This window comes from Papio anubis, chromosome 7 (assembly GCF_008728515.1).
Source record: "Papio anubis isolate 15944 chromosome 7, Panubis1.0, whole genome shotgun sequence".
Taxonomy (NCBI): Eukaryota; Metazoa; Chordata; class Mammalia; order Primates; family Cercopithecidae; genus Papio; species Papio anubis.
Genome location: NC_044982.1, coordinates 46,557,181 through 46,572,252, shown reverse-complemented (window position 1 = coordinate 46,572,252; position 15,072 = coordinate 46,557,181). Strand labels below are relative to the sequence as shown.

General features: G+C 38.2%; 1 protein-coding gene across 9 annotated transcripts in view; it reads left to right on the top strand.

Annotated features, from left to right (window-relative positions):
- The window catches only part of LRRC9 (leucine rich repeat containing 9), a 138,996-nt gene that overhangs the window by 25,399 nt on the left and 98,525 nt on the right, over positions 1–15,072 (top strand). For 8 of the 9 annotated variants that reach the window (XM_009211639.4, XM_009211635.4, XM_031669127.1 and 5 more), the window contains 4 exons: positions 5,401–5,597; positions 6,495–6,626; positions 12,190–12,366; positions 12,696–12,813. In XM_009211639.4, coding sequence (XP_009209903.1) covers positions 5,401–5,597; positions 6,495–6,626; positions 12,190–12,366; positions 12,696–12,813 — 624 coding nt within the window. The remainder of the gene's footprint in view (positions 1–5,400; positions 5,598–6,494; positions 6,627–12,189; positions 12,367–12,695; positions 12,814–15,072) is intronic. The other variant, XM_031669128.1, reaches the window with a different exon arrangement.

Genomic DNA, 15,072 nt, shown 5'->3' with positions numbered 1-15,072 from the left:
AGTTTTGGGCTGAGATTGTGGGATTTTCTAAATATATAATCATGTCATCTGCAAACAGAGACAATTTGACTTCCTGTCTTCCTATTTGAATACCTTTATTTTTTTCTCTTGCCTGATTTCCCTGAACAGAACTTCCAATACTATGTTGAATAGGAGTGGTGAGAGGGGGCATTTCTGTCTTCAGCAATGTTTCCAGCTTTCGCCCATTCAGTATGATACTGGCTGTGGGTTTGTCATAAATAACTTTTATTATTTTGAGATATGTTCCAGCAATACCTAGTTTTTTTGAGAGTTTTTAACATGAAGGGCTGTTGAATTTTATCGAAGGCCTTTTCTGCATCTATTGAGATAATCGTGGGTTTTGTCATTGGTTCTGTTTATGTGATGGATTACGTTTATTGATTTGCTTATGTTGAACCAGCCTTCCATCCCAGGGATAAGCTGACTTGATCATGGTGGATAACCTTTTTGATGTGCTGCTGGATTTGATTTGCCAGCATTTTATTGAGGATTTTTCATGGATGTTCATCAGGGATACTGGCCTGAAATTTTCTTTTTCTGTTGTATCTCTGCCAGCTTTTGGTATCAGGATGATACTGGCCTCATAAAATGAGTTATGGAGGAGTCCCTCTTTTTCTATTGTTTGGAATAGTTTCAGAAGGAATGGTACCAGCTCCTCTTTGTACCTCTGATAGAAGGTGGCTGTCAATCCATCTGGTCTTGGGCTTTTTTTGATTGGTAGGATATTAATTACTGCCTGAATTTCAGAACTTGTTATTGGTCTATTCAGGGATTCAAATTCGTTCTGATTTAGTCTTGGGAGGGTGTATGTGTCCAGGAATTTATCCATTTCTTCTAGATTTTCTAGTTTATTTGTGTAAAGGTGTTTGCAGTATTCTCTGATGGTAGTTTGTATTTCTTTGGGATCAATGGTGATATCCCTTTATCATTTTTATTGTGTCTATTTGATTCTTCTCTCTTTTCTTCTTTACTAGTCTAGCTAGTGGTTCATCTATTTTGTTGATCTTTTCAAAAAACCAGCTCTGGCATTCATTGATTTTTTGAAGGGTTTTTCATATCTCTACCTCCTTCAGTTTTGCTCTAATCTTAGTTATTTGTCTTCTGCTAGCTTTTGAATTTGTTTGCTCTTGCTTCTATAGTTCTCTTAATTGTGAAGTTAGGGTGTCGATTTTAGATCTTTCCAGCTTTCTGTTGTGAGCATTTAGTGCTATAAATTTCCCTCTTAACACTGCTGTAGCTGTGTCCCAGATATTCTGGTACATTGTCTCTTTGTTCTCATTGGTTTCAAAGAACTATTTTATTTCTGCCTTAATTTTTTTATTTTCCCAGTATTATTCAGGAGCAGGTTGTCAATTTCCATATTGTTGTGTGGGTTTTAAGTGAGTTACTTAATCCTGAGTCCTAATTTAATTGCACTGTGGTCTGAGGGACCGTTTGTTATGATTTCCATTCATTTGCATTTGCTAAGGAGTATATTACTTCCAATTATGTGGTTGATTTTAGAATATATGCTATGTGGTGCTGAGAAGAATATATATTCTTGATTTGGGGTGGAGAGTTCTGTAGATGTCTATTATGTCTGCTTGGTACAGAGCTAAGTTCAAGTCCTGAATATCCTTGTTAACTTCCTGTCTTGTTGATCTGTCTAATATTGACAGTGGGGTGTTAAGGTCTCCCAGTATTATCGTGTGAGTGTCTAAGTCTCTTTGTAGATCTCTAAGAACTTATTTTATGAATCCGGGTGCTCCTGTATTGGGTGCATATATATTTAGGATAGTTAGCTCTTCTTGTTGCATTGATCCCTTTACCATTATGTGATACCCTTCTTTGTCTTTTTTGATCTTTGTTGGTGTAAAGTCTCTTTTATCAGAGACTAGGATTGCAACTCCTGCTTTTTTTTTTTTTTGCTTTCCATTTGCTTGGTAAATATTCCTCCATTCCTTTATTTTGAACCTATGTGTGTCTTTGCACATGAGATGCGTCTCCTGAATACAGCACACCAATGGGTCTTTAATCTTTATCCAATTTGCCAGTCTGTGCCTTTTAATTGGGGCATTTAGCCCATTTACATTTAAGGTTAATATTATTATGTGTGAATTTGATCCTGTCATCATGATGCTAGCTGGTTATTTTGCACATTAATTTATGCAGTTTCTTCATGGTGTCATTGGTCTTTATATTTTGGTATGTTTTTGCTGTGGATGGTACCAGTTTTTCCTTTCTCTATTTAGTGCTTCCTTCAGGAGCTCTTGTAAGGTAGGCCTGGTGGTGACAGAATCCCTCAACATTTGCTTCTCTGTAAAGGATTTTATTTCTCCTTCACTTATGAAGGTTAGTTTGGCTGGATATGAAATTCTGGGTTGAAAATTCTTTTCTTTAAGAATGTTGAATATTGGCCCTCACTCTGTTCTGGCTTGTAGGGTTTCTGCAGAGAGATCTGCTGTTAGTCTGATGGGCTTCCCTTTGTAGGTAACCTGACCTTTCTCTCTGGCTGCTCTTAACATATTTTACTTTGTTTCAGTGTTGGAGAATCTCACAATTATGTGTCTTGGGGTTGCTCTTCTCAAGGAGTATCTTAATGGTGTTCTCTGTATTTCCTGAATTTGAATGTTGGCCTGTCTTGCTAGGGTGGGGAAGTTCTCCTGGATAATATCCTGAAGTGTGTTTTCCAGCTTGGTTCCATTTTCCCCATCACTTTCAGGGACCCCAATCAATCAGAGACTTGATATTTTCACATAATCCCATACTTATTGGAGGCTTTGTTCATTCCTCTTCATCTTTTTGCTCTAATCTTGTCTTCATGCCTTATTTCAGTAAGTTGATCTTCAATCTCTGACATCCTTTCTTCTGCTTGATCGATTTCAGCTATGGATACTTGTGTATGCTTCATGAAGTTCTTGTGCTGTGTTTTTCAGCTCCATCAGGTCATTTATGTTCTCTAAACTGGTTATTCTAGTTAGCAGTTCCTGTAACCTTTCATCAATGTTCTTAGCTTCCTTGCATTGGGTTAGAACTTGCTCCTTTAGCTCAAAGGAGTTTGTTATCACCCACCTTCTGAAGTCTACTTCTGTTAATTCATCAGTTTCATTCTCTGTTCAGTTTTATGCCCTTGCTGGAGAGGAGTTGCAATCATTTGGAAGAGAAGAGGCATTCTGGTTTTTGGAATTTTCAGCGTTTTTGTGCTGGTTTTTCCTCATCTTCATGGATTTATCTACCTTTGATCTTTGAGGCTGATGACCTTCAGATGGGGTTTTGTGTGAGGGTCCTTATGTTGATCTTGATGTTGTTGCTTTCTGTTTGTTAGTTTTTCTTCTAACAGGCCCCTCTTCTGCAGGTCTGCTGCAGTTTGCTAGAGGTCTACTCCAGACCCTGTTCATTTGGGTATCACAAGTGGAGGCTGCAGAATAGCAAAGATTGCTGCCTGCTCCTTCCTCTGGAAGCTTCATCCTGGAGGAGCACTGGCCTGATGCCAGCCAGAGCTCTCCTGTATGAGGTGTATGTCGACCCTGTTGGGAGGTGTCTTCCAGTCGGGAGGCATGGGGGTCAGGAACCCACTTGAGCAGGCAGTCTGTCCCTTAGCAGAGCTGGTGCACTGTGCTGGGAGAATCTCTCTTGTCAGAATTAGCTGCTGTCTTCAGAGCTGGTAGGCAGGAACAATTAAATCTGCTGAAGCTGTGCCCACAGCCACCCCTTCCACCAGGTGCTCTGTCCCAGGGAAGTGGGAGTTTTGTTTGTAAGCCCCTTACTGGGGCTGTTACCATTCCTTCAGAGATGCCCTGCCTAGCGAGGAGGAATCTAGAGAAGCAGTCTGACCACAGCCGCTTTGCCACCCAGCCGAGACCTCCCAACCTTCTTAGCACTGTCAGGAAAAAACCACCTACTAAAGCCCCAATAATGGCAGACACCCCTGCCCCAACCAATCTCAATCAACCCAGGTCGACTTCAGACTGCTGTGCTGGCAGCAGGAATTTCAAGCCAGTGGTTCTTAGCTTGCTGGGCTCCATGGCAGTGGGACCCACTGAGCGAGACCACTTGGCTCCCTGGCTTCAGTCCCCTTTGCAGGGGAGTGAATGATTCTATCTCACAGGGGTTCCATGGCGGGCGCCTGTAGTCCCAGCTACTCAGGAGACTGAGGCAGGAGAATGGCATGAACCCAGGAGGCGGAGCTTGCGGTAAGCTGAGATCACGCCACTGCACTCCAGCCTAGGTGACAGAACAAGACCGTGTCTCAAAAAAAAAAAAAAAAAAAAATACTCCTGCAGCTAGCTCAGTGTCTGCCCAAACAGCTGCCCAGTTTTGTGCTTGAAACCCAGAGCCCTGGTGGTGTAGGCACAGGAGGGAATCTCCTGATCTGCAGATTGCAAAAATGGTGGGAAAAGCATAGTAACCTGGCTGGATAGCAGAGTCCCTCATGGCTTCCCTTGGCTGGGGGAGGGAGGTCCCTGCTCCTTGCACTTCCTGGGTGATGTGACACCCCATCCTGCTTCTGCTGACCATTCATGGGTTGGACCCACTGTCTAACCAGTCCCCATGAGATGAACAGGTACCTCAGTTGGAAATGCAGTAATCACCTGCCTTCTGCATTGGTCTCACTGGAAGCTGCAGACCAGAGATGTTCCTATTCAGCCATCTTGGCCCCCCTCCTCAGTACAATTTATCTTTAAATTACATAAGGCTGAGATTGGAGTTAGACAAAAGAGGTTCTTGCTGTGGGCCCAGAATTTAAGGGAGTACCCAAAAACCTTAGTAATCAAGATAAATAATATTCAATGCAGCATTTTTAAATATCTACATTAATGCAAAAAGTTCATTATGATAAATGTAAAAACCCCAAAATAACAAAATCTTAAGACCAGTGCTGAGTCATGTAAGAGACTAAGACAAAAGGAAAAATGTGCACCCCTATATATATGCTTTTGTGTATTTCTACTAGTTATTTTTTTCCAGAACACCAAAATGGTTGAAAAATACTTAAAAATTGAAAAGTAGGTGTGTTAAAAATTACATTATTTGAATTTTAAATATTTGTACTAAAACCAGTATTTAATTTTACTTTGGCTTTAATAGAGGCAAACTTATTAAAACTATTTGAAAATCTGTTGCTTTGCTTATTTTCAGTTGAGAGACTGCCATGTTTGAAGTGGTTAAGGTTGGCACTTGGTCAAGAGAAACTGGCTGACTGAATCTGCACCCGAGTTGAAATCACATGTTTGGCATGCTTTTATGAAATTTAGCCTGTTTATTACCTAGATTTCCACTTTGTTCATTTAAATTAGACATTTGTTTAATAGATCCCATTAAAAATTAATATCTGAATTCTGACTTTGCCTAGACCATGTTTTATTTTTATTTTGCTCTCTGATGCAATGTTTTCCACAGTTGGAACGAGAACTGGCTGAACTCAAGGGCTCGGGCAAAGGGCACAGTGATGGATCCAATAACAGTAAAGTAACTGATCCTGAAACATTGAAGAGTTGTGAAACTGTCACTGAAGAACCAAGTCTTCAACAGAAGATATTGACCAAACTAAGTGCCTTGAATGAAAGGGTAACATTCTGGAACAAAAAACTAGATGAGTATGTTTAATTAATTATCTAGTTGTTCAGATTTGAAACCGAGAGAATCAGAATGTTTTGGGCCATCATTGACCCTAGTTCCCTTCTTCAGGAGTGTGAACAATTACAGTATGAAGTAAAGCATGAATTATATTCTTAGTACTAGTTCCTAGTACTTATAATCATCATGGGTTAAAAGCTGGCATACAGTTTTTTTGCAGAGGCAGTTCTTAATTAGGAACAGTAAGCTTCCTCCCAGTGGCTTCCTGTCATATCACTGCTCTAGTGTCTGCAAACTAAAAACAATAGAGCCTCTGCTGGTGCATAAACTCACCAAATAGATGAGACCTGGCAAAGCCCACACACAGTAGAAACAAGTTCAGTCTCAATTATCAATTCGAAATGTAAAGCAAGAAGGCTTAGCAAGGACTGTGAATTTTTTTATTTACTAAGGCACTAAGTGGATAAGTTAGTGTGCCCTGTGATAATACTAAAAATGATGGTAACATGTATTGGGTTTTTATTTTGTGCCAGACTCTTTGCTAAGATCTTTACATGTATTTTGCATATATAAAAAACAGCCATTTTAGAAATAAGGACTATGAATATTGCCATTTTACTAAGAAAACTGAGGCATAAAAAGTCCAAGTGACATGTCTGAGAGCTGAAAGCTGTAAGTGGTAGAGCAAGGATAGTCTTCTAGCCTTCGCATATTCTGAGAGTAGCAAAATTAAAAGTGATTTTAATTGCCAAAAATAGAATATCCTTTACATGGTTTAACTGTTAACACGAAACTTTCTTTATCCATTGAAAGGAAGCCTTGTGTTTTAACATCAGTTAAAAAAAAGTCTATCATAAGTTTTAATGTTGTGATTTGTAGATCATTCTAATAGCTGTATATATTTTTCTCTCCAACAGAATTGAAGCAATTTATCATACTGAAGTAAAACAAAAGAAGAAAAGTCATGGCTTATTGATCCCACTTTTGTTAACTGAGTTAGAGACTGTGGGAAATTTCCATTTTGAAGAAGGCACTCGATCTGATGACTGGTAAATCTGTTAGAAATTTAGTATAGCTTTAAAAATAATTTAAGTACTTAGGATCATCAACCAGAATATCAACTTGTAAAATCCTAGAATGTCCCATTTTTGAAACATCTCTCATGCAGAATATTCGTCTATTAAAAATTGGCAGGCATCTATTGAAAATTGAAAATTACCTACTTTCCACCTATATATTTCTGTTTATGCCATTATCATGAGCCAGCCTTGAAGACATCCTAATGATTTATCATTGCTCTTTACCCAATTTTCCTTAGCCCAAGAGCAGAATATAATTTAGAAAAAAAAAGTTTATAATCAAGTTTTAATTTTTCATATGTTTATACTGTTTGTTTCTGGACTGGATATAGTGCATGTTTCTGAATATTGGTTGAGAAACTGGAACAGAGCAAGAATGCCAAAGCAGGACTGGCAACAGCAGGTTGCCAACATGGGAGGAGACTGTCTAGCAAATCTTCTGTAGGTCTGTGATCAGAGTGGAACCCACTGTTTAGAGATAGCTACAGTAGGGATGCACAAGAACACTACATGTTAGGATAAAGTATATGCTTATATCAGGAATTCAGGTCAAAAGCTTGTATCAGCAAAAGTGGAGAGATACCAGATTCAAGCAGAAATGAAACAGCCAGGCTTTAGAACCAAGGCCTACTAGTAGATACTAGGAAGTGGTTGTGTTGCTTCAATTAGAGGGGCACAATTTAAAATTACCCTTTAAAAAAAAAGTCATGAAGAAAAATATTGTTAAGTATGACTTTCACATTTCTGAGTCATTTTTTTTCAGAATTGAAGAGCCTGTGAAACAGAAAGATTGCTCTAGAGCCACAGTAGGAACTGGGTACATGGAAATACACCAGGAGACATGTCAAACTATAGAATGGACTTGGCACATAACCCTGGAGCATGATTTTACTTGAAGTCAATGTCAAAATAAATACTACTTTTTATAGTGTAGAATGTAAAACTTACACTAACTTTTTAGAAAAAAAAATGTCATTGTTATGGGTTACTTTAAACCAAGTCCCCTGATTTCTATTAGACATGGCTTTTCTCTCACCTCTGTGACTAAAAGCTTCTCAAAGGTCTTGGGAGAACTCTGGTGGAAAAGCGTAAGAAGCTCTTTGCAGGGGAAAAAGAGGCATTTTAAAATACTTTCCTTTGTATTAGTACATCCATTTGCCCAGCAGTTACTACTGTTTGCTTAACCACATTATTTGATTTTTATATACAAAGATATAAAAGGTGTTCATCCAGTTCCCATATAAACAAGTAAAGGCCTTGACTTTTCAAGTGCAAAAACTGAATGGTGTGTCTCTACTGGGTGCACATTTATATTCACTCAACCTAAACAGGAATTTTTTTTTTTTTTTTTTTTTTTTTTTTGAGATAGAGTCTCGCTGTGTTCCCCAGACTGGAGTGCAGTGGCCCGATCTCAGCTCACTGCAACCTCTGCCTCCCAGGTTCAAGCGATTCTCCTACCTCAGACTCCCGAGTAGCTGAGATTATAGGTGCATGCCACCACACCTGCTAATTTTTGTATTTTTAGTGGAGATGGGTTTTTGCCATGTTGGCCAGGCTGGTCTCAAACTCCTGGCCCAAGTGATCTTCCTACCTCGGCCTCCCAAAGTGCTGGGATCACGGGCATGAGCCACTGTGCCCAGCCCTAAACAGGATTTTTAAAACTTATTTCTGTTTCTTTTTAACTTATTGCAAAGGAAGCTCTTTGTGACAAGTGGATTAGTGAAAAAAAATGTAAAAGCAAAATGACCAAAAAGTCATTTAGATAACTATGTCAGCCTGATAGTAAATTAGGTGGATTTGATGGATTTTGATTAGCATTAACCTGTTTACTTGGTTTTAAAAAGGGTAACCTTGATTTATTTTAAGGAATAAATCAAATATATGTTAGCAGAATTTAAAGGACTGTTTTTTAGTTTTAGCATACTGCAAGTTTGGCTACTTTTCCTCTGATCTTTTATGCAAAGAAATAACTACTAAGTGCTTTAAATTGCTAGGCTACATTTCTAGTTGTTTTATTTAAACATTGACTTATCTTATTAATATTTTTAAGGCTAAGGATTCAGTATTTAAATAAAAAGTATTTGAGTAGAACTAGGACTGAAAGATTTTCTGTTAAAATTACCTTTATGTCTTTAACAACAACAAAACACTGCATGTTTCTAATTGTATGTCATTATCTCTTAGCTTCATTTCTTTTATGAAATAAAATTATTATATTTTCCAGTTTTAAAAAATCTTATTTTATAGAGACATGCTAGTTAAGTGGATTATTGCTACTATACCTTCATTATTATAGATTCATATTATTTACTGATGTGTTGCCAATTGAGTTACCCATTGACATCAGACAACATTTATCAAGTAGGGACTCCAAAGCATAAAAGATGCTGTCCTTGTGCCTGAGAAGCTGTCAACCTGGTTATAGATACAGTCTATTTACAACTTAAAAAACCTTTAAAATACCACGAAACAATATATAAGTGACTCTGTAAGTTCTTTTGGGGAAGATATGATGTTTTGTGTGTCTTACAAGTCATAACATCTAGCATGGGGCTGGATTAATAGCCCAGTATATATTTACTAGTTGAAGCTTCCATATCACTTTATAGATACTCAACAGTTTTGCTTTGATGTATATAATGACTTTCAGTAATTAATCTGCCTCTTTATAAAGATTTCATGCTATACTATCTCAAGGAGCTACAGAAGCAGAAACTTTTTGTTTTATAGGGTTTTGAAACTGTTATGATGTTGATTTAAGTCAGTAAGCCTGTAAAAATATTTATTAAACCCTTATCTAGGATTATAAAGTATATTTTAATAGATTAAGCGTCAAACATTTAAAAACATATGTATCCTACATTTGCTAAATGAGCACATTATTGTATATTAACAAAATTTGTAGGCATATTTCTATGTAACTGAATATATTAGTCATTGATACATATCATTGTGAATGTTTATACCGTCAAGTCCCGCTGAATGAATGAGGATAAGGTACACAGTTCTGCTGATTCTAAAGGATTTGAACAGGAGTTATGATTAGTTTAGAGACCATAGAGTGGAGAATAATGAATCCTCTACTGTAGGTAATTACTGAATGTAATTTGGAAGGCAACAAATAGCTGCAAAAGCTTTTGTTTTGTTTTGTTTTGTTTTGTTTTATTGGCAGACTCTTCACCTACAGTGAAGGATCAGTGTTCTCCACTGTATGGTTTTAGACTATCATAACTTCTGTTCAGATCTTTTAAAGTCAGCTGAACTGTGTACCGCACTGCTCTTGAAGCAAATGCAGTACTCCACCACATAAGTGGTTTTGTTTGTTCTGCTTCCTTCACCCAGAATGCTTTTGTATACCTCACCCTTACTTCATCATTGCTCAGCTGTTGAATTCCTGGGCAACATAAAATATCCATGAAAAAATCACACCTCATAGTTCCTGCCTTCCTGGGGGACCAGCCTAGAAGCTAGATATTGCCTATTCATTCCTTCCACCCATTCATGAGACGCCTCAAGCCCAATATCCACTATATAGCAAAAGCTTTATCTAAAACACCTGCAGCCCTAGTTTCTATCAGAGTGCAGAAAGCTTCCAGGACATGTTATTTAGGGGAAACTTGACAGATTTAGGCCCAGCAAATGATCCCTCTATAGGAGGGGCACTAGCTTCCCCACCTCAGATGATAATGTGGCTGTTTTAGTAGGTCCTCTGAACTGGTTAGCAGGCATCATGCTTGATTGCAACACTATTCATATCTGTCTTCTCTACCAGACTGTGAGCTCCTCTGAGATTAGTTTGATTTAGGCAGCTGTCTTTTCAACTCCAGGGAAGAAGTAATTTATAAGATCCTGGCTGCATTGATTAAGTATTTGCTTGTGAGAAATATAGATGCCCTAAGTTAGGAGCTCGCTCTTAGGCTCAAGGAGAGGCTACCCATCAGGAAGCTCACCTCTGTGACTTTAGCTCACACCCATTTCAGATCCTGGTTGATTATGTAGGCGAGGACCTAGATCTTTCATTAAAGGCAAATGTATTCCTTATAAGATCATTTACTTCCTTCTCAAGATGATCCATTTTTCAATCTCATCTTAATCTAGGTTCTGTGCTAGACAGGACCGGAATTTTATGTGTATGGCCAGGTGAGGGCAGCAGAGAGCAAACAAGCACTTCAGTGTTCTTCACACAGCTGGCTCCTGCTGCTCCTCCTCCAATTTTCAGATCAAATATCTTAACGTCTCTGAAAGGTCTTCCCCAAGGCCCTATCTTAAGTAGGTCCCCTTTGCATTCCTTACCCCAAGCTTCTCTTCAGAGCCCTTATCAGTTTAGAAATTTTATTTCTGGCTTTACTTGTTTAGGCTTCATTAGAGCAGACATTGCCTCTTTCATATCCGTATTCATAGTCAGGAAGTTATTTCAGTAGTCCAATGAGAGATCGTGGTGATTTGGATTAGGATGGTAACAGTGGTGATGATAAAACATGATCATATTCAGGATGGATTCTAGATGTAGAGCCAGGTGAACTTCCTAAAGAATTAGATACTGGGGCCGGGTGCGGTGGCTCACGGCTGTAATCCCAGCGCTTTGGGAGGCTGAGGCAGGCGGATCACTAGGTCAGGAAATTGAGACCATCCTGGCTAACACAGTGAAACCCTGTCTCTACTAAAAATATAAAAAAATTAGCCGGGCGTGGTGGTGGGCGCCTGTAGTCCCAGCTACTCGGGAGGCTGAGGCAGGAGAACGGCGTGAACCCGGGAGGCGAAGCTTGCAGTGAGCGGAGATCGCGCCACTGCCCTCCAGCCTGGGCGACAGAGCGAGACTCCGTCTCAAAAACAAAAACAAAAACAAACAAACAAAAAAGATTTGGATACTGGTAAGGAAGAAAGGAGAGGATTATTCCTACGGTTTTGACTTAAGCTACCAGTTACATGGTGGTGCCATATACTGAGATGGAAAATACTCAGAGGAGCAGGTTTGGAGTGCAGTGTTAGTTATGTTAAGTTGGAGTCACCTATTTAATATGCAGATGGACATATCAAGTAGGTAGTTAGATATTCAAGTCTGGGTATAACCAGCTAAGTTGGGTAGAGATCAAGACTAGAAATAAAATGTAATTTATCAGGATGTATATACAACCAAGGAACCACGTGAAATCATCTAGGGAGAGTGTTCATGGAAACAAGAGGAAGGCCAAAGGCTGATCCCTGGGCAGTTCAACAGCTAAAAGTCTATCTGAGAAGACCCAGCAAAGAAAACTATGAAAGAGCAGCTAATAAGAGGAAGGCGTGTGTAGTTTCCCTGAAGCTAAGAAAGAACATGTTTCAGAAAGTGAGGATTGCTCAACCAACGTGTCTTCCAGGCAGAACAAATGTGCAATAAATGAATAGATAAACAGAGCCACTATATGATTATAGTATCTTTAGCAAAAAAACACAAAATATGAGCCATAGCTTTTATCATATGTAATCTTCTGTTCTTAAAGATTTTAAGGAAAATCTGTTATTCTCTTCATGTATATTCTGTATGCCCACATAGGTTTAATTTCTGCTATGAATTAATTCTGTCACGTTTTTGTGCCTGGGACTTCAGAACATATGGTATTACAGGAGTAAAAGTAAAACGCATCATTAAAGTTAACAACCGTATTCTGAGATTAAAATTCGAAGAGAAATTTCAAAAGTTTTTGGAGAATGAAGATATGCATGATTCAGAGTAAGAAGTTGAATTCTTTATGGAACAACTTTAAAAAGTTTGACCGTATTTGTAAAATTTCTATTTTAAAAGTTTACAGCATTAAAAATACACATATACCTTGTTAGTAAATGTTTCCTTTTTATGCATTTCCCATGGCAAGGATGACCTCATAATTTATCCACATAGAGCCTGTTTTTGAGGTTGAAGGCAGGGGAGCTATTAATAATGACACTAGAACATTGCATGTAAATGAGAAATATCCCTGGCAGGACATATGGTTATCTTATCTACGGCTAAGCTTTTGTGAAATCAATCCTCAAACTTCTTCTGTTTCACTTATTCTTAAGGAGCTACCGAAGGATGCTGGAATGCCTTTTTTATGTTTTTGATCCTGAAGTTACAGTGAAGAAAAAGCATCTTCTACAAATACTTGAAAAAGGATTCAAAGAGAGTGAAACAAGCAAGGTAGCATAGAATGTCATTTAGAATAATGCTTTCTTCCTAGCAAGTAGAGCTCTGCCACTGGTTAAGCATGATTCCCAATCCTTTTATCCATATTTATAGTAAACTTCTACTGCTGTTTCACAAAAAGCTTAGTGTTATTATGGAAAGTATAGCTTCTTTCCTCTTTGGATTATACCAAAGTAAGTCTATCAATTACTACTGTCTGACCCTACTTAATCCTTCTAGGCATCTTATTTTAATGTTGTGATCCTTTTGTTGATGGTTTTGAAATCTGCTTTTTAAATTGGCTATATGTATTTAATCTGTTGTAAACTCTCCAGAGTCTTCACCTTGAAACAATTCAGTCACTTAACTCCACTGTACTTTGTAGCTATTGTCCTGTTTTCACTTTCTTTTTACTGCTACCATTTCTTTATTCTCTACTTCACTATCCCCATCTTGCTGCTGATCTTGCTTTATCACTGGTAACTTCTGATGCCCCAAGTACCCAACCAATCTTTCTCAGACCTCCACCGTCTTCACGAGGCAGCTGTAGCACACTGGTGTAGAGCAGCGCTTCCCAGTCCTTTTCACATCATGACACACATAAAATGATAATATTGCTGCGTTTGGATCCTGATTTCACTCCTCAGCAGCTATGTGACTTCACCTCTCTGTTCATCTGTTTCTTCCTATCTGTAAAATGAAGATAATAATAATATCTATTTTGCAGAGTTGTTACGATTTAGTGAGATAATGCATTAAAAAGTTCTTGGATATTTGTACACCAGTGTTCATGACATCACTATTCAAATAGCCAAAAAACTAGAAACAATGCAAATATGCATCAACAGATGCATGGATAAACAAAAGTGGAATATACATACAATGGAATGCTATTCAGTCATAAAAAGAAATGAAATTCTGAAACATCCTACAACATGGAAGAACCTTGGAAACATTATGCTAGTGAAATAATAAGCCAGACGAAAATGGAAAAATATTGTAAGCTTCCATGTATGTGGAGTACCTAGAATAGGCAAATTCAAAGACAGAAAGTAGAATAGAGGTTACCGGAAGCTCTGGGAGAGGAGCGGGTAGGGAGTTACTGTTTAATGGGTACAGAGTTTCAGTTTGGAATAATGAAAAAGTTCTGGAAATGGATGGTGCTGATGGTTGCACAACAATGTGAATGTACCTAAGGCTACTGAATTGTATGCTTGAAAATGGCTAAAATGGGACATTCTATCTTGTGTGTATTTTGCCACAATAAAAGAAATCACCCCCCAAAAAAGCATTCCATACACTCAATGGGGAATGGGTTGGTGGGAGTAGAAGCAGATGACAAGGCACTATGTGGGGGAGTTATTGCAGCAGCTCAGGCCGTAGAGGTTGGTACTCTGCTGCAGGGTGGTGGTGAGAGTGCTCTCATTGTACTTTGTGGAGAAGTAAGAAGGAGGTGAGGAATTCAGGGTTTTACAAGGCAGAGTGAATTGCTCACATTCAGTCCAGAGAACTATGAACCATTATCAGGAGAGGGTGAGGGAAGGATGAGGCTAACACTTCTGTGTTTTCAACCTACCAGCCCCTCTGCTGAGTACTTTATCTTCTGCATCTCCTAAAAGAATGAACCATCTCCTTTAATTCTCCTACAGCTCTCTGTGCTGCTCTGTCCAAAAGAGTAGCCACCACCCACATGTAACTATTAAGCATTTGAAATGTGGCTAGTCCAAATTGAGTATACTGAAAGTTTAAAACAAGCACTGTTTTTAAAGACAGTATGGAAAAAACCACTATAATTTTTATATTGAATACATGTTGACTTGATAGTATTTTGGACGTATTAGATTAAATTAGATAATAAGATTTACCAAAAAAAATCTCTTGGACCAATGCCTGGCACCAAGAAAGTTTTTGATATTTTATTTTGAAAGTTTTAAATATTTTTATTTTTGAATTTTTATTATTGTCTGAAACATTTGACACTATTGATTGCCTTCTCCTTTTTGAAACTCTCCTTTGGCATCCGTGATATTATACTATTGTTATCCTCCTATTTTTCTGATTGTTATTTGCTTCCTTTTTGTTCCCCATTTTGCCTCTAAACATGAGAATAACACAGGTTAAAGTCTCCTGATCTTCCCTTTTTTCTTCACACACCGTCAATTGTTAAGATCCTAGAAATGGGAGAAACATCAGCGTGTAGCATGTAAAAGATGAGATGAGCTACATTTCTGTGCTATGATGTGTACATAATGGGTCAGGATAAATATTTATGTT